This window comes from Hyaena hyaena, unplaced genomic scaffold, assembly GCF_003009895.1.
Source record: "Hyaena hyaena isolate Hyena2069 unplaced genomic scaffold, ASM300989v1 scaffold_158, whole genome shotgun sequence".
NCBI lineage: Eukaryota > Metazoa > Chordata > Mammalia > Carnivora > Hyaenidae > Hyaena > Hyaena hyaena.
The window spans coordinates 879642-900211 of NW_024080790.1; the positions used below are offsets into that span (position 1 = coordinate 879642).

General features: G+C 43.1%; 1 protein-coding gene across 2 annotated transcripts in view; it reads left to right on the forward strand.

Annotated features, from left to right (window-relative positions):
• The first annotated feature begins 896 nt into the window (after positions 1–896).
• TGFA (transforming growth factor alpha) overlaps positions 897–20570 on the forward strand; it is a 109825-nt gene continuing 90151 nt past the window's right edge. For both annotated transcript variants that reach the window (XM_039239515.1, XM_039239516.1), the window contains exon 1: positions 897–999. In XM_039239515.1, the coding sequence (XP_039095446.1) occupies positions 960–999 (40 nt within the window). In that variant the 5' untranslated portion in view covers positions 897–959. The remainder of the gene's footprint in view (positions 1000–20570) is intronic.

The window sequence follows — 20570 nt, forward strand, 5'->3', positions numbered from 1 at the left end:
ACCTCCCTGTCTCTGGGCCCACCGGGCTGCATGCTACCCTGTTCTTGGCCCCAGCTGCCTGTGGCGGGGTCCGGGCTGGGTGTGGGGGTGGCCCGAATGATAGTATTAATTGTGAATAACCAGGTGCCCCTGAGACACCCATCTTTATTATTAATCCCAGGCCCATGTGTGAAAGCTCGCTGATCTTAACGCCGCCTGACAACTTGGGGTGGCTGTGCCCTGGCGGCCGGCATCCCTAGAATCGAGAATTCTCAGCCGGGATAGGGGTACAGGTTGGAAACCTGGTTTAACAAATTCTTCGCTGGATCCTGGGGAGCCCTTTCTCGGGCCGAGTTTTTGGCAGGTGGCGGGCGAGGCTCTCAGGTCCCGTTCTGGGGCGCGTCTGCAGTCCCTACCCGGGAGAGCCCCCCCGCAGCGGCCGTCCGCGCAGGTGCCGGACGCCCGCGCGGCTCCGCTCCCCGGCGCAGAGCCGGGAAGGGACCACCGCGCCCGCACTGCTCTGCTAGTCTGAGGGTGGTGTCTGAAGTCGGGCGCTTCCTGCCTTTCCCTCGGCCCGGGTGCCCCGGCTCGCGCGGCGGGGCTCCGAGATTCCCCGCTCGCCCCGCCCCGCCCGCCGCCCGCGCCCTGCACAGTGCGCGCGGCGTCCCCGCCCCCAGCCCCAAACACCCACCCGCTGTGGCCGTAGGGGGGCACCCCCATCGGGGCGGGAGGGTGGTCCGCCGGGGCCCGGTCGCCGAGTGGCGGAGAGGTGACGGTAACCGCCTTCCCATTTCCGCCCGGCCGGCCGCGCGTCAGGGTGAGTGCAGGAGAGAGCGCTCGGTCCTGCCTCCGCCCGCCCGCGCCGGGGGCTGGCCTTGCCTCGCCGGCGCCTTTTTCCCCCGCAGCGCGGCGCAGCTTCGCCACTCGGGCACCGCAGGTAGGGCAGGAGGCTGGAGCGCCTGCTGCCCGCCGCCCGTAAGATGGTCCCCTCAGCTGGACAGCTCGCCTTGTTCGCGTTGGGTAAGTACGCTGCCTGCTGCGCGCCCTGAGCCACCTGCCCTCGGCGACACCCGCTTTCCCCTGGCCCCTCCATTTCTCTTTCCTGGGGGTTTTCTGCGCCCGCCTAGGAGAGTCGAGGGAGGTTCATGCTTTTCAAAGGTTGGAGGCTGGGAGGGAGGGGCGGCGGGGTGGGCAGTGGAAGTCACGAGGGCTTACTAGGGTCTTGGGGAGCCCATTCCAAAGAGGGGGACCGTCGAGTGCCCAGGCTTTCCCCGGGGAGTGGCCGCCTGGGCCGTGCGTGAGAACGCCGGCCGGGGAAAGGAAAGCGGTGTGCGAACGGGCTTGAACTTTAATCCGCCGCGGCTGTGTTCGTACACTTGCCCACACCTACCTGCATACCTGGCTGTCTCCAACCAAGCCCGTCCTCACTGGTGGCGGTAAGCATAGACGCGAAGAAGGTGGCTGGCGTCAGACCCTATGCCCCTTCCCTGTGGTATCCTCGCCTACCCCTGAGACCTAGTGACGGGCAGATGGTCACAATCAGCAGAGGGGCCCTCAATCTTCTAACTTTAGGAGCTCTTGAGCTTTGGGGTATGTTTTGGATTTTTGTGCGGATTAATTCTTCTTTTAATTCACTTCCCTGGGAGAAGTGGTTTAAGTGTCAGCCGAGGGCAGGAGTGAAGAAACCCTAGACGGAGGATTGCCAATTTCCTTTGCGTTTGTTCTTGGAAGGAACCGAGAGTTGGGGGAAGGGAGGGGAAGTTAAACACGGCAAATCTGGGTCTTGTCTGTGGAGTCGGTGAGTTTTTCCGCGGTGAAGTTTACAGGACTGTATGTAAATGGTAAGGGGAGCAGTGCAGTGCGCTGCCTGGCGGGCTCTCGACTCGCTTGAACTGAGATAGCTGATTAACAGCCCAGGTGTCCAGGTTTATTGGTGCCGCTTCCGTAAAATGAATTGCTCAGTCGACATCCCCTGAGTTTAACCCTGTAAAGCAAGTTGCTCCTACCTGGATAATTTATTGGAGCCTGAGAGAAGCTGTGGAGCCCCTCCCCTCAAAAATGTCCAGAGCCGCAGCCTCACCCAGTTCCTGTATGGTTTCCGGGGGTTCACAGACTCGCAGGTAATCCTGCCCATGAAACGCTGATTAAGAACCGCGGCAGAAGGGAAGGCATCATCTTAGAGGGAAACGGAGCAGTGGTGGAACCCAGGCTCTGAGATGTACCTTCACCTGAAACTCACCAACAGGTGGCATGATTATGGATGGCTTTCCCTCCCCTTTTATAAAGTCTTTTTAATTTTTTGTATTGATGGTTGTTCTGATTTTAGATTTTGTTGAAACTGGGAATGAAAATATTCCCAGTACATCAGAAAGCCTCCTGTCTGCAGGTGCCTTTGTAGTGGTGTGTGTGTGTGTGTGTGTGTGTGTGTGTGTGTGTGTTTGCGAGTTCTGGTAGTAATAATAGCTTCTGCTGTTTGAGCACTTACTCTGTGCCAGGCAGTGTTCTAAGTGCTTTTCATACATTCATTTAATTTTCCCACCAACCTGATGAAGAAGGTATTATCTTCTCTGTTTTACAGAGGAGGAAAGTGAAGTACCCAAGGCCCACAGTTAGTGGGTAGTTGGGCCAGGTTTATTAGAGTGTAGGAGAATCAAGGGTTTGAAAAATCACTTAACTGTGGTCACTAGAGTCCCATCTCCCAGTTTGGGGACTTTTCCTGAAGGCGAGATTACATGGAATACCCTAGAACTTGCTTTTAAATCGGGTTTTCTATTGGACTCCTGGGATCTCAAGGTGGTCTGACATTACTCATTGAAAATTAGAGGCAGGAAAACATGGTGAACAAATTTGAAGGCACCTTTGAAAGTTGCCCTGCCCTTGCCCATGAAGATTGCATGCATTCATCACGTTATTTTTCCTTTTTGCCTAAGAGCTCAACCCGATCTTTGTTTCTTAAGAAAAGGATGTATAAACTTAAAAAGATTGATCAATACGTAAAACCTGGCTCATACAATTCCAAGATAGGAGCACTTGAAAAAAAAAAAAAAAGGACAAAGAAGGCATGAGTACTTTACACCAGTTTTATATATATATATATATATATATATATATATATATTTAAGCCATTAGTTCTGATCGTTGACTACAACTTCTGCCTCCCGCCTCACTTTCTGCTAGATTACTAAATAGCACTCATCAGCGCCACATGCATCTTTAATTTGCACATTTCCTCCAGAGCTGCTTTCCTCTCTAATTTCTCTTAAATTGGTTGAAGGCAGTTTCAGGCAAATCTAGAAAACCAAGATCTCTCCCCTCCTCCCCAATCTTCGGGGAGACAGTCTGAAAAGAAACTTGTTGTTTGGAGCCTCAGCCGATGCTCCTGATTACTTGGAACCTGAGCGGTGGTTGATGTTTTGGCTCGGAGAGTGTAGAGACTGCTGCTTACATGGCAACATTGGAAATGTAATCCAGGGTCCTGTAGTGGCTGCCTTCCATGTCAGATTTCCATCACTGGCTAGGCACATCTCGTAGGAGCTTGGCATCTCCAGTCCCACGTCCTCCTCTGTGAGCAGGGAACAAGACGGTGTGATCCTGGGCAAGTTACTTAGCTTTTCTGTGCCTTGTTTTTCTCGTCTGTAAAATTAATAGGATTGATGGCTATATTTAATGAACATAGAATAGTGCCTGTCGCGTAGTAAGAACTGAATTAATCTTAGTGCCATCATCACCATTGTTGTTGTAACTCTGAACCCCATAGAATTCCAGATGTCATAAGAGATTGTGTCCATTCTGTAGCTGGAAAGTTTGTCTTACCTTCCAGCTCTTCACCTTTCCTAAGCCAGAACGTATCACCCAACCTAAAAACCCACTTAATGATTTTAGTGAGTGTCATTTGGCAGATACCAATTCAAGCAAGTTTAGGTTGGTTGTTTTTTTTGAACGTCATGAAATCTTTAATTTTTGATGCAAAACATTTGTATTTCCTCAGTGTTTAATGGTCGGTTTATTGAAGTCAGCACTAAGTTCCAGTTTTCTTACCTGTAAAGTGGGAATAATAAAACTGCACCCACCTCACAGGCTGTTAGGAGAATCAAATAAGATGGTAAATATTGAAGCTATTCATAAACTATACCAATAAAGGACTACACACAAAATGAAATTGACTTTATAATACAGAAATGGATTTTATAATCCAGAAATAAACATTATGTTTATGGCAGTTTATGGCAGTTTAGGACTGGGTGTAGCCTAAAGAAGGGTCCTAGGATGCCAGGTGTCATTAAGGATGAGTAGAGATGGAGCAGGTCAGCGTCCCTGGGCATCTGGGACTGAGGGACTGGTAGAGGGCATGAAGTGAGACAACCCTCTTCTCCATTACATGGACATGATGTCTTTCAGAGTAGACAGTGGAGGTTTGCCCAGGACACATGTTTTCCTTATTGGACAGCCATAATTAGGGAAAGTTCACTTAGAACATGGGCTGTAAAGGTGTATATGGAAGGCTTAGAGACTAAGTTTCCCATATTTGCTTTTCCAAAATTTGGTTTCCTAGGATAAAGAGATCTTTCTGTAAATATTCAATGTCCCCTGCAAAGGGGACCTTTCTTACAGGAGTAAATGATGCTTCCTGTTACTATGGTAACCTAGGAAAAATAGCTGACTTTTCCATTAGACCTATCTCTAAGGGCCTTTTGAAAGTGTGTTTGAACAGAATCCTACTCTGTGGGCTGCCCACTGAAAGGGATGGGCAGTGGGAAATGGAGGTTGGGTCAGCCAACATGGGATTAGGCTGACACACTGAATTGGGCCTGGTTTCACACGTAAAACCTCCGTAGGACCTTTACAGCAGTGCCCTCAAATTGCAGCCACCTGGAGGGCTTGGTAAACCAGGCTGCCCAGCACGAGGTAGGAGTTTGCATGTCTGACAAGTGTCCAGGTGTGGCTTAAGCTGTTGGTGGAGAGGAGAGGGGCGCTTGGAGAACCACTGCTCCTCAGACGGTTGCTGTTAGGGAAACTTCTGGCTTACCCAGTTGCACTTTAGATAAAGTCCATTCTGACGTTTGTGAACGCTGCTGTGGATTTATGAGCCATTATTAAAGGTGCTTCTGCAGCCTATCTTGCTGACCCGAGCAGAGTTAGAACTCTTGCTGAGGTCTCTTAATTGTCATAAGTGTCCTTGACCTATACGCCCTGGAAAAGGTGATGATCCTCTCATTAGACTTAAGCTGAAAAACACTAAGCATCTCACACTTTCTTTGCAGGGGGGAAAGGGGGGGTGTGCCAAAAATTGACCGTTGTTTGGCTGTCATTTCAAATATTTTTAATCACCTCATTTTAAATGAACTTTAATTTTATGCTGAAGCTAATATATTAAGATTGCATTTAGATGGAGAAATTAGAGCACTTTTAGTGACTTCTGATTTTGTTTTGCCTTTTTATTTTCCCTTGTGAAATGTCAAGTATAAAAAAATCTTTTATAGAATCAGGAAAGCCTAAAAATCTAGGCTACCAGAACCATCTCTTAGGAGCTCTTCAAGTACAAGGCACATTCCCTTTAGACCATCTCTAAAAATCTGACTAGTCTTTTTGAAACATTATTAATTGGTTGTATTGGGGCACCTGCGTGGCTTAGTTAAGTGTCTGAGTCTTGGTTTCAGCTCAGGTCATGATCTCCTGGTTTGTGAGTTTGAGCCCCACATTGGGCTCTGTGCTGTCAGCCCCCAACTTGCTTGGAATTCTGTCTGCACCCTGCTCGCTCTCTCTCTCGCTCGCTCTCTCTCTCACAGACACACACACACATAAATAAATAAACTTAAAAAAATGAATTGTTGTATTGAATATGACTTAAATAGTTGTTACCTGGACTTAGAAAAAGACGTTTGTTGAAATGGAATTTTATATTTGCTAGTGCCCTTTTCCCCCCCTCAAATCCGAGGAAACACAATATCACATGGAGTTTCTCCCCTGGTCAAGTGAATTCTATGCTTGGCACTTTTGCTTCTAATTTTTTGTTGTCTGCTTCCTTACCTTGAAAGCTCTGTTTCCCCCACCTTAGTGTTTGCATTTCTCAAGATGGATGGTTAGGACTTCCTCAAGAAGGGAGGTACGCATAACTCCTTTGTGTAACAAGACTGTATAACTTACAGAACACTGGCCTGTTATTGCCTTACCTTGTTTGGTTTTTTTTTATCTTTGAATGTGTTAACTTTCCTGGCTGGAAGCCTCAGCAGCAGTGCGCTGGTCCCTCCATGTCCTGCCTTGGATTAATATTGATTGGTGCTTGTCCTCTCTAGTAGTTTGGGGGTTCTTTAGAGCCAGAGACCCCAGGTCTTCATCTCTGCCCTTAGCCCATCTAGAGCCCATATGGAACCTCAGAGGAGACCACTAAGCACTTGATGACCCCTTGGGGTGGTGTAGACTCCGTTGGCCAACACGTGACCACATAGTTAACATTTATCCTGAACAATCAAGGGTGTTTGCATATAAATTCTATCACTGCTGATACAATAGTCTTCAGAATAATGGTTTTATTGTTATTTTTAAAAAGTAGATTAAGATTTAATGTTTTTAATGATTGCAAAAAAAAAACAACAAACCACATTTCCCCCCCTCTAGACCATTTGGAAAATTCTGGAAAGCATAAGAGAAAAAAGTGTTTTAGTGACTTGTAGTTGTACCACTGAAAGATAACCATGTTTAACATTTTGTTATACAACCTATGGATGAACGTATAGGTAGATAATCTTTGAAAGCATATCTGAATTTTGATAGACTCACAGTTTCACTTATTTGTTTTTGCAATTTAACAACCTTCATAATAAACATTGTTTAAGTCATTTAATATTAATCCATTACATCATTCCTAGTGGCTGGAAAATAACCTCTTGACTATATTTACCATAGTTTAACCAATTTGGGGCTTTAAAATTTTTTTTAACGTTTAATTTTGAGAGAGAGAGAGAGGGTGTGAGAGCGCACGCGCAGGCAGGGGAGGAGCAGAGAAAGAGGGAGACACATAATCTGAAGCAGGCTCCAGGCTCTGAGCTGTCAGCATAGAGCCCAATGTAGGGTTTGAACCCATAGCCCAGACCACAAGATCATGACCTGAGCTGAAGTCAGACACAACCGACTGAGCCACCCAGGCACCCCTAATTTAACAAATCTTGAAATCCTTTTGGCCATATAAATTTTTCCCATTTCTCACTGTCTATGAAGAATCTGCACACTGTTGGGAATATAAATTGATATAACTATTTTGGAAGTTAGTGTGGCAATAACTATCAATTTTAAGTGGGCATAACTTGGGTCATCAGTTCCACTTTTTGATCTATATCCTACCTAAATACTTGGCCAAATATGCAAAAAAAATGTAAAAGATGATGATTGTTGATTAGTTTATAACAGTATCAAGTTGCCAGTACCTACTGTTATAATCATTTAGGGAGATTCTCTTTTTTTAGAGAATTAAAAAAAATTTTTTTTTAATGTTTTATTTATTTCTGAGAGAGAGAGACAGCGAGACAGTGTGAGCAGGAGAGTGTCAGAGAGAAGGAGATGCAGAATCTGAAGCAGGCTTCAGGCTCTGAGCTAGCTGTCAGCACAGAGCCCAACATGGGGCTCGAACCCACAAACTGTGAAATCATGACGTGAGCCAAAGTCAGATGCTTAACTGACTGAGTCACTCAGGCGCCCCAAGGAGATTCTTTAAATAAGTTATTTTTATATAACAGTAAAATGATTTACTATGTAGCTATTTAAAAGAATAAAGGCTTCATGATATATTAAATTTAGAAAGACATAGAACTATATGTATAGTACGGTGCCTTGGTTTGAATTGGTTAATTTTTTTTTTTTTATAACAAGCCTATGTTAATTATAATGCCTGAAATCAAGGGAGATAAATGATACAACAGACATTTTTGTACATAAATGTTTGGCACATCTTTAGAATAAATTTCTAGCAGTTGGTCTTTTTTTCCACCAGAAGTGTATGAATGCCATTTTCTTGAATCTTCCATAACTCTAGAAGTTAGTTTTAACATTTGCCAAGTTGTTTGGAGACCTCAGTTCAACCTTCATATTTAATATTTGCTAAGATGTCTAAATTATTTTTGTTTGCCATGTCACCTTATTTGCATCTTAATCTTTTCAATTTTTTTCTTATTGATCATCCTTTTCTTGGAGCTTTATAACAACACTTTATATAAAAAGGATATTGATACTTTTCAGGTATTTCCCCCCATTAATTATATGTCTTACTGTTTTGTTTATGGCATTTTTGACATCCCAAAGGTTTTTATTTTATGTAGCTGAAACCAAAAAATTATTTCTCTTTCCCCTTTACGGTCTCTGCCTTCACTTACACATTTAGGAAAACCTTCCCTAGCCTAAGATAAGGCAAATATTTACTTATTTTTTTCTCCTAAGTCTCATATGTTATGTTGAACTATTCTATCTAGAATCTATTCTTGTATATGGTATGAAGTACAGCTCACATTTCATTTTTTTTTTTAATAGCCAACCAGTTAATACTCTCAATTGCTATTTGTGGAATAATCTATCCTGTGTACTGTGGTTTGAAATTCCATTTTTATCCCATGCTAAATTCTTATAAGTACTTGGTCTGTTTGTAGAATTTTAATTTGGTTCTATTATTTTGTATTTTTGCACTTACTGTGAACTTCATGTATTCTGCAAATATTTATTGAGCACCTATTCTGTGCGGAGATGGCTTCTAGATGCTAGGGAATCAGCCAAAAATAAGACCTAGAGCTTGTGTTTTAGCGAGTTGGACATTTTCCCCTGCTATCTATTGTAACTGGTTGTTGCTAGTATTTAAAAATACGTATTTCTTTAGTAATGGGTTATGTTAATTCTAATAGTCCTTCAGTTTGTTGTCTTAGGTTTGCAGGTACATGATCGTGTAATCTTGAATAGTAAAAGCTTTTCCTCCTTCCATTCCATATTTTTATCTCCTTACTACTTTTTCTTATAGCTGGCTAGAACTTGAACATTTTTCTAAAGGCAGTAGATATCCTTGCACTTTTCTTGACTTGCCGATAACATTTATAGCATTTAACAGTTAGATGACTTTGTGATTATGCATACATGAGAATGTATTATATATACATACATGTGAAAATGTATATCTTGTATATGTATATATACAAATAAACTTTATCAGGTTAATAAAATGCACTTCTCTTCATAACCTACTGAAAGATTTGGCATTTAGCTTTGTTTTTTTTAAAGCAGAGGAGATAATACGAGTTGTGGGTTTTGTTTTTTTTCAATGTTTTGAGAACTTTTATTGACCCAATTATGTTAAAGCCACCCTTCCCTTCCTGGAATGAGCCCTCCTTGACTCTGTGGGATTTTTCTCTGTACATACTGCTGGATTTGATTCATTCTGAAGTTCGGGGGCCTTGTTTTCCTTTTTAGTGTTCTGTTTTGTTGTTTGTATTAAGAGAGTGTGAGCAAGGGAGAGGGGCAGAGAGGGAGAGAAGAAGAATCTTAAGCAGGCTCCATGCTCAGCGACAGCATGGGCTCCATCCCACAATAATGACCTGGGGTCATGCCTCAGCTGAAATCAAGAGTCAGATGCTCTAATGACAGAGCCACCCAGGTGTCCCTCTTTTTTAGATTTGGTATTAGCATTATGTCAGCTTTATGAAATATGTTTTAAAACATTCCATCTGCTATATGCTCTTAAGTACTTAAAATATCATGGAAGCACATGGCTCTGTGAAGGCTTGAAAGAAATTGCTAGTGGTCAGTTAAAGTTTTCCTCTTCTTGAGTCATTTTTGGTAATTATTTTCCTCACCATCTATTCAATTCAGATTTCTAAATTTTTAGCACAGATTTGTAAATAATCTCATTTTAACTTAAAGTTTTCTTTTGCATCTGCGGCCCCAGCTAATGTGACTTTACCAAATATGAAAATAAGTACCTAGGCCCCCCAAATAAAATACAGTTTTAAGTTTGGTGGGGTTTTCTTGATAATACTTTGGAGGAAAAAAACCTAAAACCTTCTTTTTAATCCTAAACCAAATTCAAGCGAAGGCTTCATTTTAAGAGTGTTCCCAGGAGCCTGGGGAAGTAACCAGTTTATTTATTTGCATAACTGCATGTGCCAAAGTGGTTATAGTAATGCCATTTCTGATTTGGATGATGCGTGGCATTGTAATTTCTACCAAAGGCTCCCAACTAGCTTCCTGTTGGCTCAAGTTGTAAAAAGTTTAAAAACCTCCCAAAACACTATTGTGTCCATGAGATACTCCTAGAGTGTTTGAAGCAAGATAGCCAGTGCTTGTGTGGGAGACTTTTGCTGTTTGTTTGTTCATTTGCTTTTTGGTTCTTTTTTGTTTTTACGATCAGAACTTCTCAGTAAAAAAAAATATGAGGTTCTTACAAAAAGACCATATCTTCAGCTTGAGTTCTTTAGGGCCTTTGATCTGAGTTTGAATGAGGTCAGTAAACAATTCTCCTGGGCAGCTAAAGGACAGATGCACCTTTACTGCTGTTTCGTCATCTCTTGCCAGGTCAGAGGCATTCTCTGGGTAATTACTTCCAAGAGGTGCAGGAGATTAACTGGCTAAATGGTACACGTAATACAGTGACACAAAAGCGGCTGAAGCAGATAAATGAGAGGTTTGCAATTACACACTCTGTTCCCCTCCTCTGCCGGCCCTTGGGAACCAATACAGCAAACACAAATGTAGGATACTTTTCTTGGTTGAAAGATAAAGCTTAAGACCTGTAACTTTGACCATGGCAGTGGCTCTGAGGAACTGGCGTGTGAACTATGGAGGGACCCAACTTGTTCACCTTCTGTGTCTCTGAGTTCAGTTGGAAACTCCGGGCTTGAACACTTCTCACCTTGGAACAGTTTTGGGGTTATTATTTTTACTTTGGAGGAGCGTATCATCAGGCCGCTTTGCATGCTGTACACACTCCCTGCCAGCAAATTTAAACAATGACAGATGTTTTTTGCACATAGCAGACATTGGGTGTTATAATTAGGGTTTCAGGGGATGAATCATAGGCCCCTGAACTGGAATGAAAGCAAGCTTGGGGCCTGAGCATTATTTAGAGAGGTGAGGTAAACTCCTAGATCACACAGATGGGGAATCTTTCTAGATCTGGACTCTCTCTAAATCTCATCAGCCCTTCCCTTGCCATACAAAGAAAACCCCAAAATGGGCACCTGGCTGGCTTAGTCGGTTGAGTGTCCAGCTTTGGCTCAGGTCATGATCTCATGTCATGGTTCCTGGGTTCTAGCTCCACATGGGGTTTTGGGCTGACAGCAGGGAGCCTACCTCGGATTCTCTAGCTCCCTCTCTCTCTGGCCCTCCCCTGCTCCCTTGTGCGCTCGCTCTCTCTCAAATAAACATTAAAAAGAAAACCCCAAAACAAACAGCCTTCTTAGTGTTCACTTTAGTGTATATTCAGAACACATATACCCTCTGGTCACCACCTCCCCTCGTGGGCCATTCAGGATACACATCTTTTCTGCTAGCCTTGGTGAAATCCCACTCACTCCACAATGAAATCGAAATCAGTCTATAAACAGAAAAATCAAAAAAGGTCCCCCAAATTTGACTCCCCAGAGACATCCTCTTACTAGGTTTAACTAGCAAGTATCCTACCAGATCTCTCTCTCTCTCTCTGTATGGATACAGATATTTGTATATTCTTTCCTTCAAAAAGAAGCATTTGGTATTTTAAAATCTACTTTTCACATACAGTAGGGAAGATACTTCTGTGGCAAAAATGCAAAAAAATCTATCAACCTATGCTTTTTATGATGTCTATAGCACATTCCATTGCACAACTCCGTCATCGTTTATTTATCCGTCCTTTATGGACAGAGATCAAAGTTGTCTCACACTCAGATATTCAAACCTGAAATGAAAATTCTTGCAGCTAAATCATTACTAGTATCCCTTAATTATCTTCTGTGGCCAAATCCCCAGGGATGGACTATTAGGTCAAAAGGTACATACTTTTTCACCTCATAATATGTTTTGACAGTCTGTCCTTCAGAAAAGCTATACAGGTTTATATGTCTACCACCTGTGTGTGAATGCTTATGTGTTGGCAAACTTGCCTGTGATTAATATTATAATTTTCTAGAGTCTGTTAATTGTGTTGGAAAAATGGTGTCTCGTTTTAATTTGCATTTCTTTGGTTTGTAAGCAGCTTTTAAAAAGATATATTGAAAATATTTCCTTCATTTTCCTGGTTACATTTATATGTGTTGTGTTTGGGTTTACAGAGGTGTCATTTTGGTTTTGTTTTTAACTTTTAAGGCCTTAAAATCTATTCCTTATTCCTTTAGGATTTCTACTTGGGATAGGTAGAATTTGACTCTCTGTTTCATTTCCCCTTCTACTTTTATGTTGTTACTTTTTGGACTTAAATTTCAATTCTTGGGGCACCTGGGTGGCTCAGTTGGTTGAGCATCAGACTCTTGATTTGGGTTCAGGTCATGATCCCAGGGTCATGAGATCAAGCAGTGTATCAGGCTCAGCGATGAGCACAGGACCAGCTTGAGATTCTCTCTCTCCCTCTGCCCCTCTCCCCTGCTCACTCTCCCTTGCTTGCTCTCAAATAATAAATAAATAAATAAATAAATTTTCAATTCTTCGGGAATGTATTTCGGTGTAACATGTGGGATAGGAATCTAACTTGCCTTTTTGCCAGCTATTGATTCAGTTACTCTCTGCCATTCTTTGAATAATTTGTTCACTAATCACTGACTACAAATCCTACTTTTGTCACTTGATACATTTTTAAGAGTATTTGAGTTTATTTGTGGAGGTTTTGTTCTGTTCTACTCATTTGAGGCTCATCCTATAGTGAACCATTGTTTTGAGTTGGGAATGCGCGATTGCCCCAGGAAGTGGGGGCATAAAAGATTGAGAACTAGGCAAGTAGACAGTGTAGTACAGTGGATATTGCTTTACATTCATGGCTCCCTTTCATGACAAGACTTCTACTTCTGTCCCACCTAGAGCCTGTTGGAGGAAGAAACACTTGTGGTAGTGGAGAGAATTACTTACCATGTTTAAATCCCTGGGGAGAAAGGATGACTGACTGACCTCATTCCTCAGCTTGCCTGGACAGACTGATGGGCACTCGGTCTCACTGTCCTGAAAGGCGTGGTGAACCTGCTTGTATGGTCTTACTGTTTCTGGAACTTCGTGCTTTGCAGGAACTGGTGGCCATGAGGCAGGCCTGCTGCCCTCTCTGTGATGTTCTGGTTAACAGAGACTGTATTTTTACATCCACTTTTCAGATGGGAGTACTGTGGAGGGAGTATGCTATGGCATTCTCAGAGCCATAGACCAAACCTGGTGTATCTCCCAGGAGTAGAGAATAATTAAAGAATCAAAGAAGAATTTAACATGAAAAGTATAATATTATTTTCTATATTAAAACAAACTCAGGGCCTGGGTTGCTCAGTCAGTTAAGCGTCTGACTTTGGCTCAGGTCATTATCTCACAGTTCTGGTTCAAGCCCCACATTGGGCTCTGTGCTGACAGCTCAGAGCCTGGAACCTGCTTCGGATTCTTGTGTCTTCCTCTCTCTCTGCCCCTCCCTCCTCAAAAATAAATAAACATTAAAAAAATAAATAAAACAAAAAAACCCTCAGCTATATTAGTTAATAGAATGAGAGATTGAAGTACCAAAATTAATTTTTAGGATATATGACTTCAGATAAGTTTCTATTCTTTTTTTTCCTTTCGAGTGTTTCAGGGTGTGCCCCTAGATTCTTGAGGAATAGGTATGAGTTCCTTCTCTTTGCCACTTAGGGGGATTTAGTGACAAAGTGTGAGGAATACTATCTCATGTGGATGACTGATTTTTAGATATTTAAAATAGGAAAAATAGTAACTAAACCTATTATTCTAGCTGTATTATTATTATACTTGTTTTAGATTTAATTTGCTTTTCTAAGTTTTCCCAAGATGAAAATTTAGACTACAGATTTTAGATTTTTCTTCTTTTTTAATATATTCATTCAGTAATGTAAATTTCCCTCTAAGCACTGCTTTTGCTGCATCCCACAAATTTTGATGAGTTGTATTTTCATTTTTATTTAGTTCAAAATACTTTAAAAAATTTTTTTAACGTTTATTTATTTTTGAGACAGAGAGACCGAGCACAAGCTGGGGAAGGGCAGAGAGAGAGGGAGACACAGAATCTGAAACAGGCTCCAGGCTCTGAGCTGTCAGCACAGACCCCGATGCAGGGCTCGAACCCATGGACCCCAAGATCATGACCTGAGCTGAAGTCGGATGCCTAAGCAACTGAGCCACCCAGGTTCCCCTAGTTCAAAATACTTTTTATCTGCTCTTGAGATCTCTTCTTTGACCCAGGTGTGATTTAGATGTATATTGTTTAAACTCCAGTATTGGCAGAGGGGGAGAGGGGTTCAGTTGTATTTTTATTGATTTCAAGTTTAACTCCATTCTGGTCTGAGAACAGACACTATGATTTCTAGTATTTTAAATGTGTCAAGGTGTATTTTATAGTCCAGAATACGGTGTATCTTGGTGAAGTTCATGTGAGGTTCTGAAGAATGTGTATTCTATTGAATGTCGTAGTCTATGGGTGTCCATTATATTCAGTGGATTGATGGTGGTGTTGAGTTTAACTGTATCCTTACTGATTTTCTGCCTGATGAATCTGTCCATTTCTCATAGGAGGTTATTGAAGTCTCTGAATTTAATAGTGGATTCATCCATTTCTCCTTGTAGTTCTATTGATTTTTTCCTTCTGTATTTTGACATCCTGTTGTTAGGCACATACACATTAAGATTGTTAAGTCAGTTCATTCTTCAATGATTCAGAAGCTATTTCAGCATTTCTCAGTGACTTCAATGCCTGAAGTTGATCACTAGTAAATTTCTTACCCCCACATGGTACCTGTAGTTGATGCAGAACTTCCCATATTACCTGTAAATGTGAGGTCAAGTCTTTCTGACTTGAGTAGAACTCTGCTCTGTTTTAACTTACCTTACAGAGAGAAAAAAAATACATAGAAGTCATTACTCCAAGCTTCTGGACTAGTGCTCTATCAGGGTCAAGAGAGTGGGGTCTTCAAAGCACCTGGGCAGCTCAGTCAATTGGGTGTCCAACTTCGGCTCAGGTCATGATACCATAGTTCATGAGTTCAAGCCCTGCGTCGGCCTCTGTGCTGACAGCTCAGAGCCTGGAGCCAGGCTTGGATTCTGTGTCTCCCTCTCTCTCTGACCCTCCCTGGATCCCACTCTCTCTCTCAAAAATAAACATTTAAAAAAATTTTTTAAAGAGAGTGGGATCTTCTTTGATAAAGACCATCATTTCAAGTACGTTCTTATTTTGAATCCTATCCTCTATAGGTTGTAGAAGATTTCCAAATGGACTGGGATGCCCCAGTGAACCACTTGCAAGTTAGATATTTACAACATCAACTCACTATGTAATGTGAGCTTATTGTCTTGTGAAGTGCCTCTTTCCCCTACTGTGGAAGAGAGGGAAAAACAAAACAGACGTTTCAACTAAATTGGATATTTTGGATTTTCAGCTAAAAGGCAGGCCATTTTTCTTTTAACAGTAATAACAGAGGCATTTGGAGTATCTCAGCTGTCATCCCATGTAGAATATATCCATGTGATCAAACAGTAGTTGTGATCTTTGTGAACCAAGCCTGGTATAACATTTGGTTCTGAATTCACCCAAACTAGCTACTTTGTTCATTTAATGCTGTGCTATGGAGCCAAAGGAATGAATAACCAAAATAAGATCTATCAGCTCAAAATGATGGATGCTATTTATTTGCTTTAGGTTATTTGTTTTCTACATGGATTGTTCACTACAGCAAACATTTCATGTGTATCAGATCCTCTGCTGGGTTTGGTGATATTCATTCAAAGAGAGTCATGCCCTAGCCTTTGCCCTCAAGCCTTGAATTCTTGGTAGATGGTGGCAGAAGCAGAGACAGTTTTTTTACAATAGGATGTGAGGTACACAGCGAGCACCTTGCTCTCAAGAGGAAGGTTCGGGGTATGAAAGGACAAGACACAATCTGAGCAGATGATGGCCGTAACTAACAACAACTCCTGGTGGGTGGTAATTTCTTTAGAGTCTTACCTGTTGCACAAACCTCTTTAACGCATCTAGCAGCCCTCTGAGTTATGGTGATTATCCCCACTATACAGATGAGGAAACTGAAGCACAGAAGCATTTACTTGCCCAGTCTACCACAGCCAGCAAGTGGCAGAACAAGGACTTGAACCCGGGATCCTTGCCTGCTGACCTAATCATCTTGCTGCTCTGTGTCCGTGACAGAAGGCTCTGGAAGCTGAGGTGCTTAGAGCTGTTCATGCATGAAAATGTCGTTTTGTAGCAGACATTAGGCTAAATGCAATCAGTTTTCAAACCAGCTGCTCCCTTAAGTTTTTTCTGTCACAGTGACAGTAAGTGCCATGGAAGTAATTGTCATGCTGGCTCACAAGAAATATTGCCACTTCCAATGCTATGAGATATAAACAAATGTGGTCTGGTTCTTTTCTCTCCTTCAGGTCAAGAGTTAGCTGTTCAGAACACAGATAGTCACATGAGGCATGCTACTTGACATGTTGTGTGGTGACCAGGGAATTTCTAAAATAAATTCATTAATGGACCTGCTATGCATTTCTACCATACAGTTAAGACAATTTTTTTAATATTTTATTTTTGAGAGAGAGAGAGAGAGGGTGAAAGCACATGTATGGAGAGGGAAGGGCAGTGACTGGGACAGAGGATCTGAAGCAGGCTCTGTATTAACAGCAGCGAGCCTGATGAGGGACTCAAGCTCACTAACTGAAAGATTAGGACTTGAGCCGAAGTCGGACACTCAACCGACTGAGCCACCCAGCCACCCCTCTACCATACATTTCTTAAAAGGTGTTTGTTTTAAAGGGTGCTTTTTTCGATTTATGCAGGCAGCCTGTCCTCCATTGCGTGATCTCCCTGAAAGTCACAGTGTGTGTGTGCTCTAGCCTGTAAGGCCTCTGCTGGAGTGCAGGCTTCACCTCTCCCTCACCCCACTTCCATGTCTCTCCAGTTGACATTTCCCCCAAATAATAGTGGAAGATGGCAAAGTCTTTACTGCTTTTACATTAACACCTTTAGTTCTTCACAGCCCCGCTAAAGATAGAATCTGTATTAGCACATTTGCTAATAGCTGGCTTACATTCAGACTGTTCACCCTTAACTTGAGCCGTGACGTGTACTCCCCCAAAAAAACACAGGCATTTCCATTGACTTGATAGGACAGTAGATCAGAAAAGAAATAGCACTTAGTATTTCACTTGTATCTGGACACTTCCTTCATTCGGCCAGCAGCACTTTTTGATGGCCTTTGCACCTCTGAGTAGATAAAGATCTGGATCCTCGGGTGATGGGGCAGTGCCATAGTGTGGACATTTCACAAATGTTTATTAAAGGTGTGGGTATCCCCTTTAGGTAAGGTAAAGGAGTTGGGCTCTTTGTCCAGTCGTCTGCAGGTACCCCCTCCCTGTGTGCATTAGGCCATTTCACTTTTACAAAAGACCTACATTAGTACTTCTTTTCACTAACCAAAAAGAAATCTAGAGAGAAATTGTAAAAGTGAAAATAGCCCTGGCATTTGTTTTGAGCTTTTACAGAGGCAGCGCGCACCTGAGCAGTGAGAGCAGCCATGCCAAGCTTGCTTCCCCAAACTGCACTCAGCATCTAGCCGCCGTATTTGTGCACTGTGTCTGTGAGCATCTGTGCTTTCTCTCTATTTATTTTCTGCATCTGTTAGCAAGCTGTGTCCTCTAGTATCAGAAAAGCCCAGGAGGTTATTTTTGGGGTCGAGGAATGCTCAAAAATGTTTCCCTATAAATTAGCAGTGATTGCATCTTCACGACACTGTGGCTTACAGATTGCATAAGGAATACCCTTCTTTCAGATAGCAGCGGAAACCTGTGTGTATTACTAACACAAAATAGCCAGCAGGATGGACCACTTTTGCAAAGCCACACCTCTTGGAAAAAAAATGCGGCTTTAAAAATCACTGTCCAGGGGCATCTGGGTGGCTCAGTTGTTGAGCATCCGACTTCAGCTTAGGTCATGATCTCACAGTTCGTGGGTTCTAGCCCTGCATTGGGCTCTGTGCTAACAGCTCAGAGCCTGGAGCCTGCTTCAGATTCTGTGTCTCCCTTTCTCTTTGCCCCTCCCCCACTTGCACTCTATCTCTGTCTCTCCAAAATGAATAAATGTTAAAAATTTTTTAATCACTGTCTTATTGAAAGGACTTTTCTAGAACAGTCTTTCCTTTGCTTTAACCCCAAAGCATTCACATCTCTGGTTTGCTTAAAGTAGATTGCCTCTGCTGCACTAGATTCCCCAGCCCCTCTAGAAAAGTTGACCAGTTGGTATTTCTGTAAAAGTCCATCCTGCTGGCCCATGGGGGAGGAAAAGTTGATGTTTTAGGCAGCCAGGAAACTAAACTATCTCCCGAGATTTAAACACCCAGATAGCACCTCCTCATAAAAATTGTGTTGTTCTCCGAGCAGAAGGCCTGCTTGTATTTTCCACGGGGTTTTCCTCACTGCCCTGCAGGCTCCCTTGATCTTTACTTGCGTCACCTCATCTCCAGCGACCCGCTATCTAACGTTTCTTCCTCCGATTGATGCTCTTCAGTTGTGACACTCAGCAGGAGAAAAAGAAGAAAGAAAGGTTTAACCTTTTGGAACAGGACAGCCCCTTTGGGTCCAAATGCCCTCATCCCCTTCAACTTGCACCTCAGACCCCAAGGAACACAAATTGATGGAGCTAGTGAGTGGTAACAAGGATAAGATGTTGGTGGAATAACCCCACTGTTTTCCAGCAGTAAAGAAAATAAATGCACTTAATCATTCGTAGATGTGCTTCACCTACTAATCAGGGCACAACCCTCTCCAGCTGTTTTCTCTCCCCCTGTGGGAGGCACCGCCTGCAGCGGGGAGAGGGCTCTGCTCCAGTGGGCGACTGTTCCCAGGCCAAGGATGGAGCCGCTCTGTCTGAGATCACCAGCTCCTGCAAGCCTGCCCTGTGGATAGTTGATCTGAGCTCCCAGCCTTGAGAAATGAACCACAAGAGGTTGAGGGGGGGAGGGGAGGGCGGGTGTTTTTTATCCTAGAAAATAGGATATGATATGTGTCTTCCCTTGAATATGCTTCATTAAATGAGGCAGGTCCCGGTGGCCCTTACAAATGGAGAAGACGATTGGGCCACAAGGTAGAAGCCCTTTCTGTGCCTGTGGTTTTCATCCCTGAGGGCGCCACGGCCCCTAGGCAGGTCGTGGCTCAGCCAAGAATGCCCTCTGGGGGCCGTGATGTCATCTGACTCCACTGCTGGCCGTGCAGAAGTGGGCGAATGGCCTCACTGTTTGGCCTTAAAGATAAAGTCGTTAACTTTTGTGTAAAAGCATGTTTAGGCGCCCGATGAGGTCATTAGAAAGCATTGAAGAAGTTGGATTGTTCTAAACCACCTACCCATGCACACTGTTCTTGGTTTTCCCCACTTTAGCTTCTTCAGAAAGGGCCTCGTTGTTTTTACCTGGGCTGTTTATCACTTGAGCTATTTTTAGAGGTTCCAAAGGCAGAAATTTTCTGAAAGTCTAGAGCTTTGCTTATAGAAAAACCTTTTGCTTTGAGGATGTAGATAAATTGGTATGAACAGCTATGGATACTCTTAGGTACTGCCTCCCTCATACTGGGTTGGAAAGAATCTACTTTCATTTTGTCAGACCAGCAAGTGTCTGTAGGTGACTTCTTGCTCTGTTGACAGTGATTGTGTGTGATGGTGTCTCATCTAGAGGTTTCTGTTGTTACTTCTTGGCATTTTCTTTCACCTTCCCTCTTGCCCTTAATCTCAACTTCTATAGTGCCTTGCATAATACCTAACATTTAATGGTTGACTGATACACTTTTATTGATGACAAATAATTTACTTCAAATCTCTTTCCTCTTATATCTCCTTTCCCTTCCCCTTCTTACCCCTTACTCCCCAAATAACATTGACCTAGCAGCAGATAGGAACACTGACTTCTACCTTCCTTAGGGGGAAGGACTCATTTCCCCAGGCTATGTGGCCTTTCCTAGCTTTCCAGTCCCACACCCATCTTACCATCATGACACCCGCATTAGTGGGTTTCTCTCCCACAGCTACTGTGGGGGGTATGAAGGACAATGGGGAGCTGGGCTGTGCTCGCACGGGGCATAAAAAGTCACTACAGAGGCAGGACATTTAGGGCAGAAAAACCCAGAGAAGAGAATAGTCTCCTGGTCTATATATTTGCAGCTTGTGTGTCCTCTGGTCACAAGTGAGCGCAAAGCCTATTTGTTTTGCTCCTTGTGGGCCCTTCTTTCTTGAGCCTGGGATGCTTTAGTCCAGCCTGCAGGTAGTAGTGCAAGGGATACGTGGTAAATAGGGTTAAATACTGTGCAAGCTTCCAGAAAGCCTTGAGCACAGCTGCCATCATCCAGAGACTTACTTACCCTGGATGTTGAATGTGTGTCACACAGATGGGTCTGTGGTTACCTTAAAGAGA